Source organism: Eubalaena glacialis, chromosome 16 (genome assembly GCF_028564815.1).
Source record: "Eubalaena glacialis isolate mEubGla1 chromosome 16, mEubGla1.1.hap2.+ XY, whole genome shotgun sequence".
In the NCBI taxonomy this organism is placed as follows: domain Eukaryota; kingdom Metazoa; phylum Chordata; class Mammalia; order Artiodactyla; family Balaenidae; genus Eubalaena; species Eubalaena glacialis.
Genome location: NC_083731.1, coordinates 82,822,087 through 82,847,044, shown reverse-complemented (window position 1 = coordinate 82,847,044; position 24,958 = coordinate 82,822,087). Strand labels below are relative to the sequence as shown.

At 45.3% G+C, this 24,958-nt stretch overlaps 1 protein-coding gene and 1 pseudogene across 1 annotated transcript; one reads left to right on the top strand and one right to left on the bottom strand.

Annotated features, from left to right (window-relative positions):
* The first annotated feature begins 2,029 nt into the window (after positions 1-2,029).
* MEDAG (mesenteric estrogen dependent adipogenesis) lies at positions 2,030-24,780 on the top strand. Its single transcript, XM_061170868.1, has 5 exons — positions 2,030-2,645; positions 12,455-12,564; positions 15,335-15,447; positions 21,516-21,801; positions 23,649-24,780. Exons 1-5 carry the CDS (start codon positions 2,368-2,370, stop codon positions 23,771-23,773), a joined length of 912 nt encoding a protein of 303 aa, XP_061026851.1. The 5' UTR covers positions 2,030-2,367; the 3' UTR covers positions 23,774-24,780.
* Positions 4,776-12,422, bottom strand: LOC133076655 (large ribosomal subunit protein eL30-like; annotated as a pseudogene).
* Positions 24,781-24,958: the final 178 nt, after the last annotated feature.

The following is a 24,958-nucleotide window of genomic DNA, read 5'->3' as shown; positions in this document are numbered from 1 at the left end:
CATACATCTAGTATAGCTCTCATCTTGATCGAGTCCTTTGTTTTTTGTTGTTTTGGGTTTTTTGGTACCAGTGTTTGGGGTGAGAATGAACACCTGAGTAGGGTGTGACAGGTCAACTCCTGGTGCCACCTCCCTCCCTGTGAATAGCCCAGCCTCTGGGTCTTACCTACAGCCTCAGCCCCCTCTACATAAACCCTCAGTGCAGTGATCCCCAGGCTTCATTCTGTGAAAGAATTCCCTTCAGTGCTTGTTTCACAGGCAGACTGCCCCTTCCTCCCGCAAAAGACTGATTGAGTATCAAGGCATGCTGGGCAAATTAGATTTGCTCAGAGAGACTCAGTCATGGGGATGGATCCTGGGGCAAAGGGACCCATGTCTGGAGAAAGGAGTGAATGGAGCTCATTTATATTCTAAGATTTAATGAGAGGTGACAGAAAGACTCTTCATTCCACATGATTCAACCTATGCAGGGTCCTGGTGGGGATACACAAAGACAAGTTAAAGATATTCTCTAAGTTCTACTCAAACTTTCGGATCTGGCTTCAAGTCAATCCTAAACTACAGTACTTGAGGAAGCCTCCCCAGCTTCTCAGCACTGGGCTGGATTCTCCTCCCATAAATCCAGGTTTATCCTCAGCAGAGATTTTCATTCAGTGCATCAGAATCGCTGGAAGGCTTATCCACCCCTGTATTGGATGGTAAGTTAGGCAAGGGCAGGGATTGTGTTTATTCATTCTACTCTTCTCAGAATTTAGCTTACTGTCTGTCTCCTGGTAGAAGTTTTGTAAATAGTTGTTCAATTAAATTGAATGGGAAAAGTCCTCCGTTCATACCTCAGGAGACCGGGCACCGTCAGTCTGTGCACCGAATGAGCCACAGCTTGCTCTCAAATATCTACCAGCTGAACACCTGAACATGTTCCAGGACTCGAGGGCTCAGCCTCTGCGGAGGCTGGGGACGGGGAGGACCGCTGGGTCCCTTCTGTGCCCACCACTGGGCACACTGCGCCTGAGGTCCACCATGCAGGAGAAGCAAGCAGAGCAAAGTGGTGATATCCACGGGGGATTCACGAAGCCATTACGGAAAAGTGACTCAATGATCGGTGGCATTTCTACAAGGAAGGGAATCTGAAACCGAGAGGGGCCCTGGGGGCTCCCAGGCACGGAGGCCTTTTTCCCCCCATTTCTTGTAGGCAAGACTCCAGCCTCCATGACCTTCCGGGAGTTCCAAAGGGCAGATTGAAACAGTTGCTAATCAAGGGAGAAGCAGCCAGGAAACCCCCTGAGGCGAGATTAAAGGGACCAGAGAAGCTCCTCAAGATTAGGAGACGACCACCTGCGAGGAGTTTAAGGGCATGCAGGCCCTGCTCACACCCTAATCCTCTCAGCAGCCCCACCCTTGAACCACTCTTATAAAACCCCTCATCAAGTTGGGACACAGAGGACAGGAGCCTGCTGTGGCCCCCTTTGCCTGGCAAAGTAATAAAGCTATTCTCTTCTACTTCACCCAAAACTCTATCTCCGAGATTCCATTGGGCACCGGTGTACAGAGGCTGAGATTTTGGCAGCAAATTCAGGGGAAGGAATGGTGCCGGGAAAGGCTGAGAGGGGGGAAACGCAGGAAATGATCTGGAAGGGAAAAAGCAGAAACTGAGATTAGGAGACCGTGGTTGGCAACTGACTCCAATTTGGGGGCGGGGCGTGGGAGCCGAGATCAGAGGTCCAGCACTGCCCGGACGAGCCGGGCCCAGGTGGGGAGCGGGGAGAGGGACGCGCGCCTCCCTCCGACCAGTGCGCGGAGGTGTGGTGCCTTGGGGGAGGGTGGGAGTGCACGCCCTCCCTCCCACCGCGGGCCAGACCCGGCACCCCCGGCGGACTCTACCCCAGCCGCCCCAGCTTCTCCCCACTCCCTCTCCCGGCAGCGTACCCCCCCCTCGGCAGTGTCCCCCCCCCGGCAGTGTCCCCCCACTCCGGCCGTGTCCCCCACCGGCAGCGTGTCCCCCCCCCCAAGGCAGTGTCCAGGCAGGGGCGGGCCCAGCCCCAGGCGTGAAGCAGCGCCCCCCAGGGGGATGAGTAACCCTTGGCTGCGAGCGGGCGCAGCCAGGCGGGAGCGTGCCAAGTCCTGAGATGCCGGAACGCGCCCGGAGCGTCTGGGGTCGTGCCCAAGGGCCGGGAGGGGCGCGGGGCGGATAAAAGGGCCGCGCGGCGCCGGGGCCGCTTTCTCCGCGCGGTGCCTGCAGAGCTTCGCTCCTCGCCGGCGGGCAGGCGGCCGGGCAGCACCTGAGCGGCGACCCGGGCGCGGGGCCGACCGAGTCGGGGCGCCCGGCCCCTCTCGGGGACCATCGACGGCAGGAGCGCGGGCCGGGCCATGGCGGGGTTGGAGAGCGCGCCGGCGGCCAGGCCGAGCCTGACCTCCATCTCGTCGGGGGAGCTGCGCAGCCTGTGGACGTGCGACTGCGAGCTGGCCCTGCTGCCCCTGGCCCAGCTGCTGCGCCTGCAGCCCGGCGCCTTCCAGCTGCGCGGCGACCAGCTGGTGGTCCCCGGCCCCGCGGAGCCCGCGGCCACGCGCGGGGGCTTCAACGTCTTCAGCGACGGCCACGTGCGCCTCGACGGACAGCTCTACCGCCTCAGCAGCTACATCAGGAGGTGGGTGGGCCCGCCGCCCGGTCCCCGCCGAGGCCTTCACCCCGCTGTCCATCCCAGTCCTCTGCCTCACTTCCTGAGATCCAGCCTGGATCCCCTCCTTCATCACACTTTTAGATTTTTCTCATTGCTAACGTCACTCGGAGGTGCAAAGCTCCCCCCACTCCCCCCCTCCCGCCCCGCCCCGCCCCCGGCCCTGGCTTTTTCTGCCCTTGGCACTGACATTCTGCAGCTGTCCATGCTGCCCCGGGAGGCATCAGGGCAGGCGCCTGAGGGAGAGCAGGGTGGGGAGTGCGTCAACTGGCGGGTGATTCTTCCTTCTGGCTCCTTAACTGGATCAAATGAGCTCAAATTGGGGGCACACCCTTTGGGGATGTTTGCTAAGCAGAGACTCACACCCTGGCTTTAGACTGGGGGAAGGGAAGGGGAGAGGGTTTTCTCTTCTGTGCCCTCGGAGCTTTATCCAGTGGGGCGGGGCGTGGGAGCCGAGATCAGAGGTCCAGCACTGCCCGGACGAGCCGGGCCCAGGTGGGGAGCGGGGAGAAGCGTGCAGAAGTTTAAAGTTTCCCATCTTTGGCCTCAGTGAGTTTTCAAAAAATAAATCAATAAAGGGTGGCTGAGAAGGGACCAAAGACCCGTGAAGTCCAACCCAGGGCCGTGTGGGCTGTCGAGTGGGCAGTTCAGTTCTGGGAAAATGGGAGGGATGACCGTGGCTTCCAGGATCCGGGGACAGAGCTTGGGCCAAACCGAATTTGATGGAGGGTCTCAGGATGCTTAACCGTGGTGGCCAAAGTGCCTGAAGCACTTCCTAGCAGACTCGAAGCCAGCAGGGATGTAGTCTATCGCAGGGATGTAGTCTATCGGAAGCAGGCTTTGATGGGGTAAAGGAGGAGGGAGCTTCACGCTGCATTCTGCGCCTCTTGCTACCAGAGGTCACCCTGTGCCTCCAGAGGTCACGGGGGGGGGGGCGGGGGGTGGTGGTGCTTATATTTGTGTTGCAGAGCTGAGTGCTGGGAAGCGGGCAGTGCAGTCTCGGAGGTTGGTTCAGAGGTGGGGAAGCTGGTCAGCTACTAAGATAGAAAGCCTTTGCTCCGGGGAAAGACAAGGGCCGGTGTCACCCTGTGGGTGGGATGGAGCCAAGAGGGGGAAGCAAACAAAAGGAGATGTTTAAAATACCTTCTTCAAAGCTGCTGGGGAAAACCTTGCTTTTCCACACAAAGATAGTGAGGGCTTTGAGGGCCTGAAAAACCATTCCCCAGCAAGAATTTCTCCCTTTCTTAGTGAATTGAAAATTCCAAGCCATAAGCAGGGGACGGTGGGAGGAACTGAGTTAGAAATAAGATTGGCATAGATTTTAAAAGAAGATAACCGTTGTATTAACAGAGTATGAAAAATAAAAATGTCTAGAATTAATTGAAGCTATGGGTTAGGCTTTGACAGAGTCAGCTCTCCCAGTCTCAGCAAACAGTGCTGCAAAGCTTAAAATGGTTTTGAAGTCTGGTTGTTCAACTCTTGCTTTGAACACTTCGTCCCCGAAGGAAAATTAAACAGCAGTGTTCCCCTGGCAGTTTAGAGTCCAGAATAAACAATGATCAGGTGACACAGACCAGGGTGCAAACAGGAATCAGCAAATACAAGGTTCTCGTTGTCTAAGCAATCGTGTGAGGGCTTTTGTACCCTGGGAGTACCAAGGCGCCCCTGAGAATAATTGGGGAGATGGAAGGAACAACCTGTCTTCCTCTCAGGGAACATACTATGCAAGCAGAGCAGCCTCTTATACCTGGGTGTACAGTCCTGAAGGACGACTGGGAGGGAACCTGGTCTGAATGGAGAGAGCCTTCGAGAAAGAGGGGGAAGACGGCTGTGGACAGCAGTGAGAGGTTTTGCTCTCACGGATCAGGAGTGGTGTGCATAGTCGGATACAGATGTCTGAAGCGGCTGCTCCTCAAATTGACACAGATTTACCCAGTTGTCTTTGGTCTGGAGATGCATACAGCTTCCTCTCTCAAAATAGTGCCCCAAAACAGTACTTCATTTCTTTCTTTCTCTCTTCCTTCCTTCCTTCCTCTCTCTCTCTTTCTCCCTCCCTTCCTTCCTTCAATAAGCTCTAGCCAGTTTAGCTGAAGAAGAATTTTACATGGTTTCCTTTTTACCAGTCAGTTCTGGCACACTTCTAAAGATCCCAGAATCACGTGGCTCAGTGACAGCCCCTTGCATACTCTGTAGTATTTCTTTCAGGCTCTGCCCAATTCAATGTCATTGCCCATGTGGTCCTGGACACCAGTTTTGGCCAACGTGGCATATTTCCTCGAGGTCAGGCAGTTATTGGCGAGGACGGCCAGTTTTGCTTTGCCTTCCTAGTCTATCATCTTCAGAGTCACCTTGTACCCCACCATGTACTTTCGGCTTTTTATAACACCTTGGGGCCTAGAGTTGATGGACTCCAGTGGCTTTTTTGTCTTCTTTGTGGCCCATATTCCTGCCTTAGGTGTGGGATGGTCCCCAACCAAGAGCAGCTGCCAAGATGGCTGGAGAGTAAGAAACACAGAGTGATGATTCTTAATCATTTTGGACCATCAAGCTTTTGAGAATCGTAGGTAGACCTTCTCCCCAGAAAGGTCGAGATACACCTAATGTTGCTGACCACGCAAGGTAGTTTATGAGATGCTTGGATCCAGGTTAAGAATCCTTCCTCTTTACTTAGTTTTTTTGGTTTCCTTTTAATCATTCAACAAATATTTTGGTGTGGGATAAGCCCACAGCATAAGCAGGATTTCTTTTCGTGGCCTCAGAAGTGTGTGCTGTGACTTTCACAAGGTCCTTTCCCAGAGAACCCCAAAAGGCTAAGAGCTACTGACCCTGACATTCATATGATTCACTTGCTCAGAGAGTAAGAGGAGATTTCAGTGGTTCTACTTACTCTGGTTTGTTTTGTAATACTGGAACATTTTCCTAAATATGTACCTGCTAAATAAGCCTCAGGAAAACTAGGGTGGTGGGAAGGTCTAGTGATGGCACCCAGTCCTGAGAGCCTGCTTTAAAATTCTTTGTCCTCCTGTCGGGGATTTATGGCAAGATCTTTATTGCTATTTTTTTCTTTCAAGCTCAGGATTCCCACCCATGTTACAAACGAAACTTGCTCAGGATTCCAGGTGCAAATTACCATTAACTACCACACACACACACACACACACACACACACACACACACACACCCTTACCTTTTTTCCTAAAATGCAGCCTTTCAGTGGGATGTAATGGCAAACACTTGACAAAGAGGAGCTCTGATTCCCTGTTTTCAGTGGTCCTCCCGCATGAAAGAGGCTGCGTGGAAAAAAGAAAATAAATTTTTTTAAAAAAGAAGCTGCTTGGGTAATAAAAATAAGAGCAACAATAATAATGGTGGCCACTAATGCTTACTTGGGTACCAGCAATGGGAGCAAAGTATTTCACAGCTATTATCTCACAAAAGCTGACAAAGTCGGCACCATTGTCTGTTTCCCTTTTTTACAGATGAGGAAATTAGGACTCAGAGAGATTAAATAATTTCCCTGGGTGAGCTGCTGGTGGGCTGCGGGACCAGGGCCTCTCCACAGCGTTATCTAACAATACAGCCCACCCTGTCAGCAAACTGCCTCGGACCTGGAATAACTCTGGCTTCCTATAGGCCGCAGCGGCTTTCTTATAGATTTCCGGAACCTTAAATTAATAACTGGAATGACGTCAGCCAGTACACATCTTATATAATCAGCCTAAAAGAGAAAGTCAGTCCAGGGGTTTGAAGGAAGCCCCTAAAAGCAGTGCTGTGACCTGCTTCTGCCCAGGTCCGACCAGCTGTTAGCTGGGTGACAGTCACACCTACCTCGAGATCAGCTGCCTGGGGCAGGGGGCACAGGGGAGGAGAGTCAGGGTTGGATCATACTTAGAGTTTCACTGGGGGGAGGTGCTTGGGCTCTGTCTGTGGCCCAGGGCACCTCTCAGAAACATCCCCGTATGCAGCCCGGCCACCCTTGCTGTTGCCCTCAGCAAGCTCCCGACCTGTCCTCTGCTTTGGTCCCCATGTCTGAGTCTTGGATTTGATGACCTGCCCAGGACAGCAGCCCCTAAACAGGACTCATAGTGATATTGATGAAGTCATAATCTCTCACGTGTCGAGCTATGATTTTTACGGGATTCGGTTCGGAGTAAGTGTGGACAAGCACGAGCGCCGGGGCCAGGCTGTCTTGGTTTGAATCCTAGTTCTGCTGCTTACTAGCTGAGTGACTTGGGAAAGTGACTTAATCTCTGTGACTCAGTCTTCTCAGCTGTAAAATGGGAATAATAATGCCAACAACCTTATAGGGTTGTTGTTCAGGATTAAAATGTATGAAGTTCTCAAAACAGTCATTGGTACCTATTAATCATGGGACAAATGTCAGCTTATGTACCTACCAAGCAACCCCAACGCCAAGTGCTTCATACACACTATTTAGTCTTTCAGCCACCTCATGGGGTACCTCTTATCAGCCAGATTTTACAGGTGAGGAAATGCATCTCAGCAAGGTTAAGAAACTTGCTGAAGTCACAGAGACAGGAATCAAACCCAAATCGGGTGATTCAGGAAAAAAGGGCACTAGCCTTTGCTGCCTTCTTCCTCGGGAGACTTGCTTTGCCCTTCCAGCTACACCCCGGTCCTTGCAAATGCCTGCCTGTGGGCCTGGATGCCGCCACTCGCAGTCTGCAAGGCTTAGCTAAACCAAGACTCCCCCTGGGGTCCCCATCTCCCTCCTGCCTCTGCCCTCCCATTGGCAGTCTGTTTGGCCCAACGGAACAATCCCTCCTCTGTTCCTGTCCCAGCTCAGAAAGTGGTTCTAGCTCCAAGCCCCTTGGCTTTGCTCCTTCTTATTTACACTACTAGGACATAGCCCTGTGGATGCCTGAGCGCAGAGAACTGTGCATTCCTCTGGCATGTGTGTGTTTGAATGATTAACTCGTTTGTAAGCCTCTGAAAAACAGGGACCGTGGCTTAGAACAGTGCTTCTCAAACTTTAAATAAGCTTGCAGGTCTCCTGAGGATCTTGTGAAAATACAGATTTTCGATCAAATACATCCGGAGAGGGACACAGGATTCTGCAGGTTTGCAAGCTCCCCTGTGATGCCAGTACTGTTGGTCCAATGATCAGACTTTAAGCAACAAGGCCTTAGATGTGTATCATTTCCTATTGAAATGATACATTTTCTTAGCTGTCTCCCCAGTAGACTACATGCTTCTGGAAAGTGGGACTGTTTCCTTCTTCATTTTGTGTCCCCAGTGCCCAGCACATAGTAGGTGCTCAGTAAATGTTTCTTGCATGAAGGAATGAATGAATGAATGAACACGTGTATCGTTGATTAGAGTTACGGACATTAGAGTGATAAATCTGAAATTTTTGCTTATTTAACTAGAGTTGGGGCAGAAGGAGGTGAGGGAGTGAACAGAAGGAATTTTTTAGGTGTGTAGGGAAGGCTTTGCATAAAACTAACAAGTTAACACTGGAAAGAATGTCCCTGTAAGCTTTTGCTTAGTCACAGCAAAGGATTGTGGAAGCTGTTAGCAATTTCTGGCCCTTTTACACAAGGACTATTCCAATATATTTCTCTTTTTATCTGCTCCTTCCTCCATACTTTAAAAAATGAACACACACACACACACACACACACACACACAGAGAGATGGGAGCCATGTGTTTGAATTCCTATTTGTCTTTGAGCATTCAATTATCAGGGGCCAGGGAAATTTGGAGCAGCTTTTCAAATCATGCTAAAGATGATATAAAATTTGAAGAAAACTCTGGAGAAGGGTTGGCATCTTAGAGGGTGGGTGATCTTTCAGCTACTCCTGATTTGCTAGAAGCAAAAATTCAATGTTCTATCTTGGTCCCATCTTTCAGGTGTTGCCTTCGTTAAGCTGCTCCCTCTAGCCTTCCAAACTGAAAAGATGAGGAAAGAAATTGGAGCAAGGAAAGAGAAACCCTTACTCACTTATTTTTCAGATATTCATATAGTCCTCCTTTCCTGGTAACTCAAATGAACACAGCCCTGGTTGTGTGTCAGAAGCTTACAGAACTTCACCCTAAGGCCAGCGGAGTTGGCCGGAATTAAAGACACTAATAATGTTTGTTGAGCATCTACTATGGGCCCAAGTACGTATGTCTATGTTACTGGCACTGCATTACAGCATCAAATGGAAGGCAATACTGTTATATCCCTTTTACAGATGAGGGAATGGGTTCAGATGGGTTAAGTAACTCACTGAAGGTCATAATGAGTTGTGGCTCTGGGACTGAGTTCACACAGCCAGTCAATTAGAACGTGAATTAAATCTTCTTATTTCGAATCACTATGCTTTCCATCACATTGTTCTGCCTTTCAATCTTTGGATTAAAGCCAGGCATAGAAAGTTCCAGCCTAGCAGCATTTTGGGGCCAGGATAAAAGCAATGAAGAAATGAGAGTTTAAAGGAACTATCTTAAACTGTTTGCTTCTCATCCCTAATGATAACTTCAGCAAATAGAATAAATATCCAGGACACAGAAGTAATATTTGCATGAGTAATTCATAAATATGCATGATTGAAGATGAGATAACTAGTCCCTAAGGTCGTCTAGTCAGGCTCATCTTAAAACAAAACTGGTGGTTGAATGTCAGATACTTAAAGACCTGTGAGATTTAGCAACTAGGTCCTCAATCTTTGTATTTTAGTGACTTACAGATCCAAATTTCATACCAGTGAATTCCAAAGGGATGCTCACATGTATTTATTCCACTGCAATTTTGAGGTGTTTAACAATTGGACCGTACTGGGAGGCTGGGGATGGATGAATTAAGGAAGTAGTTCTTACTTGTGACCTGGTTTAAACAGAGAGTTAAGTAGGGATCTTGCCACAATCTCTTGTCCGTAAATTGTGTTATCAGAGCTCTCGCGTGAGCAGCCTTTTCCCACATCTGTGGTACAGTGAAAACTGGCGATGCTCTGTGATGATGTTTACAGCCCCGTTAAGATCCTAAAAGTGCCTCTAAATCATCAAAGGAAGATTAAATTATGTTGAGCATAGTCTTATGATTCAGGATATCTTATTAAATTCAGACTCCAAAAGAGGTGACTCATGGATAGGTTATGCATTAAACTCAATATGTAACTCTCCAGAAGATGCCCCCTTTCCCCTCCCCCGCCCAGTCTCCCTTCTTTGATCAGGCCAAATAACAGCTCTCTGAGCCCTATAGCAGTCAAAAAAAGTCTTCCACAGAATTTGGTGGAAAACTGATGATTTTTCCAACCAGTGATCATTTCCAAGTTGAGATTTTTATCTTTCTCCTGCCAATGATACCGCCAATGAGATGTCAGTCGATTTTGTAGGCAGAGGCGAGTATTGCACTGTCATTGGGTCATCAGAATAGCATTCAAAACTGCAGATTTTCTGGGTGTCCTATACACACACATGCACCATGTCCATGCCCTAGAGAGTGACAGTCAGACCATGGATATTGAGGGAGCAGAGGAATCGCTTTGAGGGAAATATTAAGTGCTTAAATGACTATAAATTAACTCCATGATACACAAGGTAAGAGAATGTGAAAATTGCTTTGGATGGATCACAGGTGGTACCCGACTCCCAGCCCAGCATCATGCATCTATCTCTTTGATGTTTAGTCCAATCAGACTTGCCCTTTTCTTCTTTTGCTAAAGGCTCTTCTTCCTGCTTTCTCCCCCTGCCCCTCCCCACACCCCCCTGCAACCACAGGCCTCACGGGCCGGCCTCTCCTCTACCACTGCCCAGGTCTCTCTGCCCACCTGGGCCAGGTCCTTGGCAGCCGAATAGATGGATGGCGGAGAGGTGGGACGCACAGGGAACCCCTGTACTGCCGCCCTGCTACGCCGTCCCCACTTCCTGGGCCCTGAGCTCCTCAGATGTGCAAGGCACGTGTCAGCACACCATCCCGTGCTTGGCGAATGCTGCTGAATGAATGAATGAATGAGAGTGAATGAACCCAGCAGATCGCGGTTCCCTTTCTCCTTCCTTCTCCTTCTCTTCCTTTCTCCAGTACCTTTCGGCAGTTGGTCAGTTGGGACAAAGAAGAACAGGAAAATTCTCCCTCTGCTGATGTGGGGCACAGTGCCGCTCCCGCCAGGTGCCCCTTTACCCCATCCTCACTGCGCACTGTTCTGCCCAGAGGAGGATGGGGGTAGGGGCGGCACGGAGGGAGAACCATAGGAAATCCCTGGTCTGCGGCTCATTATCATACCCAGTCCATTCCTCTGCTAACCCCCTTCTCCATTCCCACCCTCCTCTCCCCTCGCGCCCACACCCCTGAACAGCGACACCTGCACCCGCTCTCCTTCCCTGCGTGTACCAGCCTGTGTCCCCCTCCCCACCGCAGGGCCAGCCCCCTGACCACCCCCGTGCCCAGGGTTGGGAGACGGACGCTACATTAAAAGCCTGGTGAAATAGAAGGCAGGAAGCATTTTAGATGCTCCATCGGGGGTCAGGTTTTAAAAGCTCTCAAAATCAGATCTGACAATCCAAGAAAAAAGGATAATGACACAGATTTCTAAGAAACCAAGCTGGAGGCAGACAGTGGAAGCTGTGTTTTCCTGACTCGGGGGTGGATATTCTCCCACTGCGCTTGACCCAGTCCTGGGTCCCCGTCTCGTGCTCCGGCCCCTCTAAGCGGGCTGTGGGAAGAGGACGATGGGGAGGGAGGCTGAGGGGACTTTGCGGCCAGAGCTCTCCGCTGCGGGCTGTGATTTTCATGTCAGGCTCTGGAAGGACAAGAAGCCAGAAAGAAACGGGGGGAGCCGTCTCTGCCGGGGACTAGATGTAAGAAGCCGACATGCGGCCCTTTAGCAAAAGCAGCGCATTCAGTCCATGCAGACCTTGCAGTAGTGCCTGCCAGTGGGGAAGCCGCTGTGTCTTGAAGAGGGACTGGGGTATCCGCATCCCCCAGCATGCTGGATGCCACTCAGCCTGCCCGTGTCCACGCCGCTTCTGAGCTTGGGTTTGGTTACAAAATTAGCCCTCTTCTTGAAGGAAGCCAATTTGCACTTGCATCTGTCTTTTTTAAAATCAACAATGCAGGTAGAGACACAGAAAGGCTGCTTGGAAAATGTGCAGAGTAGGGAGAGAAAGCTGACCTATTGGAGGACAGAGTCAAAAAGCAAAAAGATCTTCCTGGGCTGGAATAATGAACTAAAACCAAGGAGGCTAAATGTAATAGGACTCTGGGCAGAAATCCAACATTAGTTTTGTTTTTTGGTTTTTTTTAATTGCACAAGCTCACGATCAGGGAGATGTGAATTGGTTCATATGAATATTGGTTGATTGTCGAATCAATGGAGCGGTCTGGGTTTATCCTGGGATTAGAGAAGGAAAGGAAAATTTCAGACCCACCAGTTAGGATGACTACACTGGAGAAGACCCAGAAAATTCCACTTATTGAGTATAATTCATTCTCAACCCAGAGAGACATAGGGCTCCGGTAGCTTCAAATGAACGCTTACAGCCCAAAGATAGATGGTACTAGTCATCATCTGGTACAGGCTGCCCTTGAGAGCCAGGTGTTGGTGCCAGGTGCCCCCAGGACCAGGGCCACCTTTAGTTTGCATGCTAATCTGTCAGCTGATCAGGGGAGGGGATTTATTTATTTGGTACAAGATATGGTTGCCTCCCGAAGGACACTTTATGGGACTTCCCTCAGAGGGTCTGAGGATGTAGTAGGCACCTGTCCAGTACGTCCCCTTCCTGACCTCGATGGGAAGGTACATCGCACTTGTAATCATCTCTTCTTTTTTCATAGATATGTGGAACTGACCACCTACTGCGATTATAAAGACTACCGGGAAACTATATTGAGCAAACCAATGCTATTCTTTATTAATGTACAGACCAAAAAGGACTCCTCGAAAGGTAGGTATGTAAATATTTGGGTTTGGTTCTGCCTTGCTGGGCTGTGGACTGTAGCCTGCTGATGACGTAGAAGTTGGGCGTGGAGAAAGCAGGGTGGATGTCAGCTTGTGCAAGGCTGGAAGCCTGGTGTGTGAGGCCATCAGCACAGCATAAGCCTGCAGAGCAAACCTCTAAGTGATCCTACGGCAGAAGCCATCTGTCTCTGAGTCTTCTTTCATACTTCCTGTCTGAGCAGGAAGTGATCTCTGAGCCTGCAGGGGTTGCAAAAATGACCAGAGTGATGAAGATGATGATATATAATATTGCCTACCCCGTATCAAGCACATCTGTGAGGCATGTGCTAATGTCAGTAATTGGCCAACAGCCCGGTAGGGCATATCATCCAAAGGAGAACATTTTTGAGCATGAAAGCAGGAACTGTAATAAGTATGCTGGGATAAAGGTATAAACTAGAACTGACTCAGGCATAACTAGGATGCGTGGCCATCCTGCCTATGTGGTACTTATCCCATCCCCATTTTATAAATGAGAAAACTAAGATACAGAAAATAAACGCTTATGTAGATGCTTTTATGTTTCATGCTCTGGCCTTTGAATTTCAATTTTAGAGATATCTCTTTATTGTTTCTTCCAGGAAATCAGACTGATAACAACTATATTAACTCAAATTCCAATATGAAAATATCTCAATTTTCCCTTCTTCCTCCTGCTCAGAGTGATACATGGGGAAAGTCATGGGCATAAGTTCTGTAATAGCGGTAGAATTTCTTACACTTACTTCTGAATAATGTTCTTAAAATGAGACCAAGAGAGTAAGCATTGATCTACAGATTCCAAATAGACTTCCTCAAACATGCCCTTCCTCATTCAGATTTGTGGACCTGATTCTCTGCTCGTCTCATTCAGAGTCATTCAGATTCCCTTCTCACTTCATAATTCAAAGTCACAATGTCCTTCTTGGCAGGAGGGGCCGGGAACAGATCACACTGTAACAAGCAATGCTCATTAGAGCATCTGAGCCCCTGATGTTATTTGGCTTGCTGGTGACCAGAAAGCCAAGAATTCTCTAAGAATGTAATGCACAGATGTATCCAGTATACCTCCCGCATTGATCTCTCAGGAGGATTCTTAAGAGAGAATAAGAGACCTTTCCATTTTAACATTTTAATGAACATACAGGGAGTGGTATAAGGAAATATTTGTGGTGGCCTTGAAAAGATTCACAGTTATATAACGCTTGTGGAAGGAGGTAGAGAATCCCAGTCCTCATTGGCTGTGAGGAAAGCCATGAAATGAAGAGATTCTGTGACACAAAGCTTAAGATGGTCAAGTTTAAATTATGAAAATTGTGATTAGGGCAACATGTCCAGCCCTGCTGCTATCCTAAACTTGTACTTTTGTGCAAATTTAGAAGAAGCCACCATTAACTCAAGACAATTTACTAATCCTTCCCAGAAGTTTGTCATAATAAATGTACAAGTAGACAATGTGGAAGCAATTGGCATCCTCTAGAATTGTGCAGTGCACAACCTGCCCAACCTGCACGACGGTGGATGGAGGGTGGTGGCCTTAAGTATCTAATGAGCCCAAAGGTCTTGGTTTAGTTTATGTGAAAGTTAATTCAAGGTATCAAATAGCTGGCTTGCTTTACTTGCTTATTTATATCTTTTCTCAAAGAGGAGATAAGGTAGTTTCTATCTAAAGCGCCCCAAAAAATAATTTGGGAGAAAGGAAAACAGGGGAAGGAAAAATAAGATGGATAAGGTTAGTGCAAAGGTTAGTTCAAAATGTATTCCCCAAGGACATAACACTTGCTATTGGTGGACCACAGGTTTGATGCTCAAAGCCAGTGTAGAATGTTCAGTTCCCCAAATCACATGATGGCTGGTCCATGGCCTTTAAACAAAGGGTGGCATTCTATGTTATGGGTCTCCGTAGAAAAAGTGCTTGAGTAATGAAGGGCATGGAGCTTGATTTCGGGGGCTGGAAAAGTTAGGAGGTTGTTGGTTTGCAGTATTTAAAATTTCCTAGGGAGTAAACAACCACCCCTTTGCTTAGATTAGATAGAACTGGACAGAATTGGATTTAAACCAAACCAAACCGATCAAATAAACAACAAAAAACAACTGCCAGGACATAGACGTGGCATTATTTAAACAATGGGAGGGACATTTCCGCTGGGCTTGTGCTGGGCTGGGGCGTGGAGGAGAACCAATTCAGATTGCCTTGGTCCTTAGAACTCTAGACTAGCCCTTTGCAGACTGAAAGCCAGGTCTCTGGGGGAAGACAGGGAACGATGAGGGAAGGGGAAGGCAGGGGGCAGCGTCCTCCCCTGGACTGATTTTCTGCTTTGCAAGTGAGGAAATGTGGGTGAGAGCCAAGTTGCTGTTTATCCAGTAAGGCGGTGACACGAAAACCAGCCATCTCCAGTTTTTACTTTGGCTCCCGTGCTGGCTGCACACAGAGGAGACTCAGTGCTTATCTGTGAAAATTATGGACTGGAACTTTGGATTTCTGAGGCAAGAGTGACAAAGTGCAGCCTGGGGAGAGCTGATTTTCTGACCTGCTTTGACAGTATCCTGGAGCTTCCTCACACCTGCAAATTTCTCGGAAACATTTCTAGAAACCTGGTTAGGCTTTGCAGTGAGGGAGCAGTGAGGGAGGTTATAAATTAATAAAATCTCCAAATATGGTGGGAATCACTGCTTTGTCAGATACTACGAAGTACATGTGCACCCTTGTTTTTTGACTTCTACTTCCTAATTTCTAGAAAGAACGTATGCATTTCTTGTGAACACCAGGCACCCCAAGATAAGAAGACAGATAGAGCAGGGGATGGACATGGTCATTTCCTCAGTGATTGGAGAAAGCTACTGGCTTCAGGTGAGGTTGGCTTGTGTGAATCCAGGGCTACCAACACACAGAAGAGGGTCTGGGCGTTTCAGGCCAGGACTGACTCCCTGGAGCTTAACTCTAACTTAACTGAAACCAGACACAGACCTTTTCTATTGCTTCATTATCACTACCAATAAAATGAACTTAGTTTCTAGCAACTTCTTAGAAATAGGGTAAGAATAAATATAAATTTGACCAAGCAGTTCAAGGTCTTTACATGGAATTTGATGCAAATGCGAAGATTTGTTTTAAAAAATAAAGGCAACTGACTGAGGGCAGACACCAAAACCAACGGGAACTACAAACCTGCAGCCTGCGAAAAGGAGACCACAAACACAGTAAGTTAAGCAAAATGAGAAGACAGAGAAACACACAGCAGATGAAGGAGCAAGGAAGGAGCAACACACCAGACCAAACAAATGAAGAGGAAATAGGCAGTCTACCTGAAAAAGAATTCAGAGTAATGATTGTAAAGATGATCCAAAATCTTGGAAATAGAATGGAGGAAATACAAGAAACATTTAACAAGGACCTAGAAGAACTAAACAGCAAACAAACAATGATGAACAACACAATAAATGAAATTTAAAATTCTCTAGAAGGAATCAGTAGCAGAATAACTGAGGCAGAAGAACGGATAAGTGACCTGGAAGATAAATAGTGGAAATAACTACTGCAGAGAAGAATAAAGAAAAAAGAATGAAAAGAATTGAGGACAGTCTCAGAGACCTCTGGGACAACATTAAATGCACCAACATTCGAATTATAGGGGTCCCAGAAGAAGAAGAGAAAAAGAAAGGGACTGAGAAAATATTTGAAGAGATTATAGTTGAAAACTTCCCTAATATGGGAAAGGAAATAGTCAAGTCCAGGAAGTGCAGAGTCCCATACAGGATAAATCCAAGGAGAAACACTCCAAGACACATATAAATCAAACTATCAAAAATTAAATACAAAGAAAAAATATTAAAAGCAGCAAGGGAAAAACAACAAATAACATACAAGGGAATCCCCATAAGGTTAATAGTTGATCTTTCAGCAGAAACTCTGCAAGCCAGAAGGGAGTGGCAGGACATATTTAAAGTGATGAAAGGGAAAAACATACAACCAAGATTCCTCTACCCAGCAAGGATCTCATTCAGATTTGATGGAGAAATTAAAACCTTTACAGACAAGCAAAAGCTAAGAGAATTCAGCACCACCAAACCAGCTTTACAACAAATGCTACAGGAACTTCTCTAGGCAGGAAACACATGAGAAGGAAAAGACCTACAATAACAAACCCAAAACAATTAAGAAAATGGTAATAGGAACATACGTATTGATTACTACCTTAAATGTAAATGGATTAAATGCTCCAACCAAAAGACATAGACTGGCTGAATGGATACCAAAACAAGACCCGTATATATGCTGTCTACAAGAGACCCACTTCAGACCTAGGGATACCTACAGACTGAAAGTGAGGGGATGGAAAAACATATTCCATGCAAATGGAAATCAAAAGAAAGCTGGAGTAGCAATTCTCATATCAGACAAAATAGACTTTAAAATAAAGACTACTACAAGAGCCAAAGAAGGACACTACACAATGATCAAGGGATCAATCCAAGAAGAAGATATAACAATGGTAAATATTTATGCACCCAACATAGGAGCACCTCAATACATAAGGCAAATGCTAACAGCCATAAAATTGACAGTAACACAATCCTAGTAGGGGACTTTAACACTCCACTTTCACCAATGGACAGATCATCCAAGATGAAAATAAATAAGGAAACACAAGCTTTAAATGATACATTAAACAAGATGGACTTAATTGATATTTATAGGACATTCCATCCAAAAACAGCAGAATACACTTTCTTCTCAAGTGCTCATGGAACATTCTCCAGGATAGATCATGTCTTGGGTCACAAATCAAGCCTTGGTATGTTTAAGAAAATTGAAATCATATCAAGTATCTTTTCCAACCACAACACTATGAGACTAGATATCAATTACAGGAAAAAAATCTGTAAAAAATGCAAACACATGGAGGGTAAACAATACACTACTAAATAACCAAGAGATCACTGAAGAAATCAAAGAGGAAATCAAAAAATACCTAGAAACAAATGACAATGAAAACACGATGACCCAAAACCTATGGGATGCAGCAAAAGAAGTTCTAAGAGGGAAGTTTATAGCAATACAATCCTGTCTCAAGAAACAAGAAACATCTCAGATAAACAACCTAACCTTACATCTAAAGCAATTAGAGAAAGAAGAACAAAAAAACCCCAAGGTGAGCAGAAGGAAAGAAATCATAAAAGATCAGATCAGAAATAAATGAAAAAGAAATGAAGGAAACAGTAGCAAAGATCAATAAAACTAAAAGCTGGTTCTTTGAGAAGATAAACTAAATTGATAAACCATTAGCCAGACTCATCAAGAAAAAAACGGAGAAGACTCAAATCAATAGAATTAGAAATGAAAAAGGAGAAGTAACAACTGACACTGCAGAAATACAAAGGATCATGAGAGATTACTACAAGCAAGTATAGGCCAATAAAATGGACAACCTGGAAGAAACGGACAAATTCTTAGAAAGGTATAACCTTCCAAGACTGAACCAGGAAGAAATAGAAAAAATAAACAGACCAATCACAAGCACTGAAATTGAGACTGTGATTAAAAATCTTCCAACAAACAAAAGCCCAGGACGAGATGGCTTCACAGGCAAATTCTATCAAACATTTAGAGAAGAGCTAACACCTAGCCTTCTCAAACTCTTCCAAAATATAGCAGAGGGAGGAACACTCCCAAACTCATTCTATGAGGCCACCATCACCCTGATACCAAAACCAGACAAAGATGTCACAAAGAAAGAAAACTACAGACCAGTATCACTGATGAACATAGATGCAAAAATCCTCAACAAAATATGAGCAAACAGAATCCAACAGCACATTAAAAGGATCATACACCATGACCAAGTGGGGTTTATCCCAGGAATGCAAGGATTCTTCAACATACGCAAATCAATCAATGTGATAAACCATATTAACAAATTGAAGGAGAAAAACCATATGATCATCTCAATAGATGCAGAAAAAGCTTTTGACAAAATTCAACACCCATTTATGATAAAAACCCTCCAGAAAGTAGGCATAGAGGGAACTTACCTCAACATAATAAAGGCCATATATGACAAACCCACAGCCAACATCATTCTCAGTGGTGAAAAACTGAACCCATTTCCTCTAAGATCAGGAATAAGACAAGGTTGTCCACTCTCACCACTATTATTCAACATAGTTTTGAAAGTTTGAGCCACAGCAATGAGAGAAGAAAAAGAAATAAAAGGAACCCAAATCAGAAAAGAAGAAGTAAAGCTGTCACTGTTTGCAGATGACATGATACTATACATAGAGAATCCTAAAGAAGCTACCAGAAAACTACTACAGCTAATCAATGAATTTGGTAAAGTAGCAGTATACAAAATTAATGCACAGAAATCTCTTGCATTCCTAAACACTAATGATCAAAAATTTGAAAGAGAAATTAAGGAAACACTCCCATTTACCACTGCAACAAAAAGAATAAAATACCTAGGAATAAGCCTACTTAAGGAGACAAAAGACCTGTATGCAGAAAACTATAAGACACTGATGAAAGAAATTAAAGGTGATACAAACAGATGGAGAGAAGTACCATGTTCTTGGATTGGAAGAATCAACATTGTGAAAATGACTATACTGCCCAAAGCAATCTACAGATTCAGTGCAATCCCTATCAAACTACCAATGGCAGTTTTCACAGAACTAGAACAAAAAATATCACAATTTGTATGGAAACATAAAAGACCCTGAATAGCCAGAGCAATCTTGAGAAAGAAAAACGGAGCTGAAGGAATCAGGCTCCCTGACTTCAGACTATACTACAAAGCTACAGTAATCAAGACAGTATAGTACTGGCACAAAAACAGAAATATAGATCAATGGAACAAGATAGAAAGCCCAGAGATAAACCCATGCACATATGGTCACCTTATTTTTGATAAAGGAGGCAAGAATATACAATGGAGAAAAGACAGCCTCTTCAATAAGTGGTGCTGGGAAAACTGGACAGCTACATGTAAAAGAATGAAATTAGAACATTCCCTAACACCATACACAAAAATAAACTCAAAATGGATTAAAGACCTAAATGTAAGGCCAGACGCTATAAAACTCTAAGGGGAAAACATAAGCAGAATGCTCTATGACATAAATCACAGCAAGATCCTTTTTGACCCACCTCCTAGAGAAATGGAAATAAAAACAAAAATAAACAAGTGGGACCTAATGAAACTTAAAATCTTTTGCACAGCAAAGGAAATCATAAACAAGACCAAAAGACAACCCTCAGAATGGGAGAAAATATTTGCAAATGAAGCAACTGACAAAGGATTAATCTCCAAAATTTACAAGCAGCTCATGCAGCTCAGTATCAAAAAAACAACCCAATCCAAAAATGGGCAGAAGACCTAAATAGACATTTCTCCAAAGAAGATATACAGATTGCCAACAAACACATGAAAGGATGCTCAACATCACTGATCATTAGAGAAATGCAAATCAAAACTACAATGAGGTATCACCTCACACCAGTCAGAGTGGCCATCATCAAAAAATCTACAAACAGGGACTTCCCTGGTGGCGCAGTGGTTAAGAATCCGCCTGCTAATGCAGGGAACACGGGTTTGAGCTCTGGTCCGGGAAGATCCCACATGCCGTGGAGCAACTAAGCCCATGCGCCCCAACTACTGAGCCTGTGCTCTAGAGCCCACGAGCCACAGCTACTGAAGCCCATGCACCTAGAGCCTGTGATCTGCAACAAGAGAAAGCCCGTGCACAACAATGAAGACCAAATGCAGCCAAAAATAAATAAATAAATTTACTAAAAATAAAAATCTACAAACAATAAATGCTGGAGAGGGTGTGGAGAAAAGGGAACCCTTCTGCACTGTTGGTGAGAATGTAAATTGATACAGTCACTATGGAGAACAGTATGGAGGTTCCTTAAAAAACTAAGAATAGAACTACCATTTGACCCAGCAATCCCACTACTGGGCATATACCCTGATAAAACCATAATTCAAAAAGAGTCATGTACCACAATGTTCATTGCCGCTCTATTTACAATAGCCAGGACATGGAAGCAACCTAAGTGTCCATTGACAGATGAATGGATAAAGAAGATGTGGCACATATGTACAATGGAATATTACTCAGCCATAGAAAGAAACGAAATTGAGTTATTTGTAGTGAGGTGGATGGCCCTAGAGTCTGTCATACAGAGTGAAGTAAGTCAGAAAGAGAAAAACAAATACAGTATGCTAACACATATACATGGAATCTAAAAAAAAAAAAAAAGGTTCTGAAGAACCTAGGAGCAGGACAGGAATAAAGATGCAGACATAGAGAATGGACTTGAGGACACGGGGAGTGGGAAGGGTAAGCTGGGACGAAGTGAGAGAGTGGCATGGACATATATACACTACCAAATGTAAAATGGATAGCTAGTGGGAAGCAGCCGCATAGCACAGGGAGATCAGCTCGGTGCTTTGTGACCCCCTAGAAGGGTGGGATAGGGAGGATGGGAGGGAGACGCAAGACGGAGGAGATATGGGGATGTATGTATATGTATAGCTGATTCACTTTGTTATAAAGCAGAAACTAACACACCATTGTAAAGCAATTATACTCCAATAAAGATGTCAAATAAATAAATAAAAGATAAAGGCAGCTGTTTAAAACTATGTCAGAAAATGTATACATATAGCTGACTCAGTTCGTTGTGCAGCAGAAACTAACACAACATTGTAAAGCAACTATACCCCAATTTTAAAAAATGTATACCTTCTTGTTTGGAAAAAAAATATGTCAGAAAGAAAGAGAAATAACTGTTGTGATAGTTTGGACATTTGGACAGTTGTTAATTCTATAATATAATTTTATGATATAAGTCTGTAATACAACATTATCGTTATATCCATGAAATTAATTAAATGCTTCTCTCTCTTTCAGTTTGATTTTCAAGAGGCAGTAAAGAATTTTTTCCCTCCAGGAAACAAGCTGGTTAATGGAGAAGATGTGAGCTTTGCGTATGAATTCAAAGCTGATGCGTTATTTGATTTCTTCTATTGGTTTGGGCTCAGCAATTCCACTGTAAAAGTGAATGGAAAAGTTCTGAATTTGTCAAGTACAAGTCCAGAAAAGAAGGAGACCATTAAATTATTTCTGGAAAAAATGAGTGAACCTTTAATCCGAAGGAGCAGCTTCTCTGACCGAAAATTCAGTGTAACTTCCAGAGGTATGTTAAAAATTCTCAAGTACCCGAGGAATGTAGTTAAATTAAAGGGTAGAATAATGTCATGGGGGAGGAGAATCAATTAATGAAAAAGGTAAGGCTTCTTGGTAAAGGGGAAATATAATATCACATATTTCAGAAACTAGGAAGTGAGAAACATTTACTACCAAAAAGAAATATTGTAAACTAACACAACATTGTAAATCAATTACACTTCAATAAAAATTAAAAAAAAAAACAAAGAAAAGCAACATAGTGACTTTTCCTTTTAGGCTCCTTAAAGTTTTCTGACATAGCAGTTTTACAGTGCAGCATACCCAGAAAATAATTTTAAAATATATTATTAACGTAAATACGTGTTAATACTCATTGAAATATTATTAACAATAATTTAACTATAGAAGAATGATGCTTTCCTGATGTGCATATTCAGGGCAACAGAATGTTAAGGAAAAGTGTTGGCTGAGGGAGGAAGACACATGGTCGAGATATCCATCTTTATAAATATTTGGAAGGGTTCTCCAGAGTTTCTAAGACCACAAAAGAATATCTCTTGAGACTGCTTCACTTCACAGACCGCAGGGCACATCTGGTGCGTTCTAGATTTTATATCCAGGGCCTCCTCCCCAGGACCTGGGGAGACTTTTCAGTCTGATGTGGCTAAGGCAGTGATATCAGTCAAGTCTCATCTGGATCTGTCTTCTTAGCCTGCTCTCTCTCCCAGGCTAGTCTGTGCTGGAAGGCAACTTCCTTGAACCAGGACTTTTGCTGCTCATTGCAAATAAACAAAGAAAGAAAAACAAGCAAACGACAACAACAAAACACCAGTCTCTACGAACCTGTCGTTTTCAAAAAGTTAAAAAAAAAAAATACGGAGGCTTCGTTAGTTGCATTTAATGACAGTTGCTTTCTTCCAATGATTCTAGCAAAAATGCTTACTCCTAGCTATTTCTTATCCTGGAAAGTAGCTTCCCTCTGTCTTTCTCTGTCTCTGTCTCTCCCTCCTTCCCTCCCTCCCTCCTGCCTTTCCCCCTCCTCCTCCTCCTTCTCTCTCCCTCTTTGTTGCTTTGCTTTCTCTGTCTGGGTGCTTCTTACAAAGATGCCTTTGTGCTCTGCTCCGTTGCTGCCATGGTTGGGGGAGGGGAAGTTATATGCTCATCCTTTTAGGGGAGGAGTACCTTGCCTGGTTGTGGCCATCCCAGATGCCAGGTCCTTCCTGGGACACCCTCCAGCCCACCCACTGGCCACAGCGGCCTGAGCAGGGTTTTTCTGTTTCACCGTCTCTCACCCGCTGTCCTTTAGGCTGCCCCGGTGTTCACTGGCATCCTGGAGAGACTGAGGGGCATGTGAAGTTGGGCGGTGCTTCCTTGCAAGTTTACTCTGAGCCGGCCCTGGGGCCACTTCTACTTCAGAGCAGTGGGGAAGGATTCTTCAGGGCCCACCTGAGTCGTCATTATGCACCGCAGATGACCCAACCACCACGCATCAGCCACTCGGCAGGCAGCTCCACTGCCTCAGCCCTGGTGATCACTTAGCCCGGCTTCATCTCCTTCTCAAAAACAGACCTGTGTCCTAGGCATCTTTTCCCCACCTGTGGGCCTTTTGTCATCAAGTGAGAAAGGATACCTGTAACTCCAGCCCATGGAGAAGCAAGTGACAATCCACATCCTCCTGGTGAACAGAAAGCAACACGTTTCTGTCAGCTTTTTGAGTTTTTCTGAGGAAGCCAGGATTCTCTATTCATTATTGAAATGGTTACGTTGGATGCTGCATGGGCTTTAGGTACTGTTGGATTTTGGTTTTGGTTTTCCAGAGATGGTAATAATGCAAGCCTTGTTTACTTTTCTCAGGTTCACTAGATGAAGTTTTTAACTGCAATCTGTCACCCAGATCATCTCTGATGGAGCCTCTTTTGTCAGAATTACCATTTCCTTGTGTTCTGGAACCTGAAGAGACACCCAACCCATTTATCTGATTGGATTGGACATTTTGCGGCTCCTCCTATACCCCAGGCCTATGCCAGAACCGAAGGCTGAGGGGATCCAAGAGAGATGGGAGGCGGGTACCTCTGCCCTCTGCTCCTACAGAGACCCCTCCTCTCCATTTTTGTGGGTGATGCCTTGGCAGGGCTGATGCAGCTGTCTTCAGGATGGGAGGGCTTTGGCTCCATGGCCTGGGAGGTTCCTCTCCTTTTAACACTTCTCCAAAGAGTCAGAGGGAGTGGTAGATTCCTGCCACCCTGAATATTTTGCTTATACCATGGCGTCCTGGGAGCTCCCTGGGCAGCCTTTGTGGGAACCATCTGACCTGGGTTTTGCCCTGTGATGCTTCATAAATCTGGGTTTAGCCCTCTGCTTGTCTGAACCCAAACCCAGCAAGCTTGGGGTTAGCAGTGCTGTTCTCTTGCAAACCTTGCTGAGCAAAAAGCCCAGGACATCTTTCACCAGAAGGCAAGTATGTTTTTCATCCTGCCCATAGGATGAAACCTTAGGAGAGACATTCACGGTGAGGCTCGCGGGAGGATTGGCCAGGTTGATAAGGCGGTAACCCTGCCACCCGCTGCCTGAAATTTGAACTCCCTTGACCTCCCTCTTAACAAAGTGGCCCGTGTAGAAAGAGGCCAGGTGATGTGATACCAAACATGACAGGAGAAGGATAATGTATGCGGCATTGTCCTCTCTATTAAAAGCACATTATGTCAGTTGGGTATTTCATAAGCTTTTAGCAATCCTAACACTAAAAGCAAAATAGAAGAAAGCTATACCATTACCATAATACATTGTTACACCAATACATTTTTCATCTCATAGCTACAGTGGAGTTCTTCAAAAAGAAAAAAAAAAATCATCCTATTTACATCCTAAAAACCTGCATGAATGAGTTGCTACACAGGCTTATAATGAGAAAGATTTCTGGGTCCTGAGTATAATTTTTCTGTCCTTTTAAAAAATATTCTTGTATTATACATTATGATAGCACTACTGACTGTCCTTTCATTTATATTTGAAATGGTATGTACTATATTTGTGCAATTAAATTTTTCTTTAACATTCAGCATTGAATTGAGTAAATTTGTGACCAAGTATGTGTGATCTTTCCGTCACGCTCTGCAGGTGGTATGTTGGCCTTGTAACTTACTTACAGTAAGAATTGTGGTTAT

Bases quoted from the DNA above. Each gene is read 5' to 3' on its own strand.
- MEDAG (XM_061170868.1), top strand. From the start codon at position 2,368: ATGGCGGGGTTGGAGAGCGCGCCGGCGGCCAGGCCGAGCCTGACCTCC. The intron at 12,565-15,334 runs GTAGGTATGTAA...CCTAATTTCTAG, and splicing joins CAAAAAGGACTCCTCGAAAG to AAAGAACGTATGCATTTCTT. The intron at 15,448-21,515 runs GTGAGGTTGGCT...TCTCTCTTTCAG, and splicing joins GAGAAAGCTACTGGCTTCAG to TTTGATTTTCAAGAGGCAGT.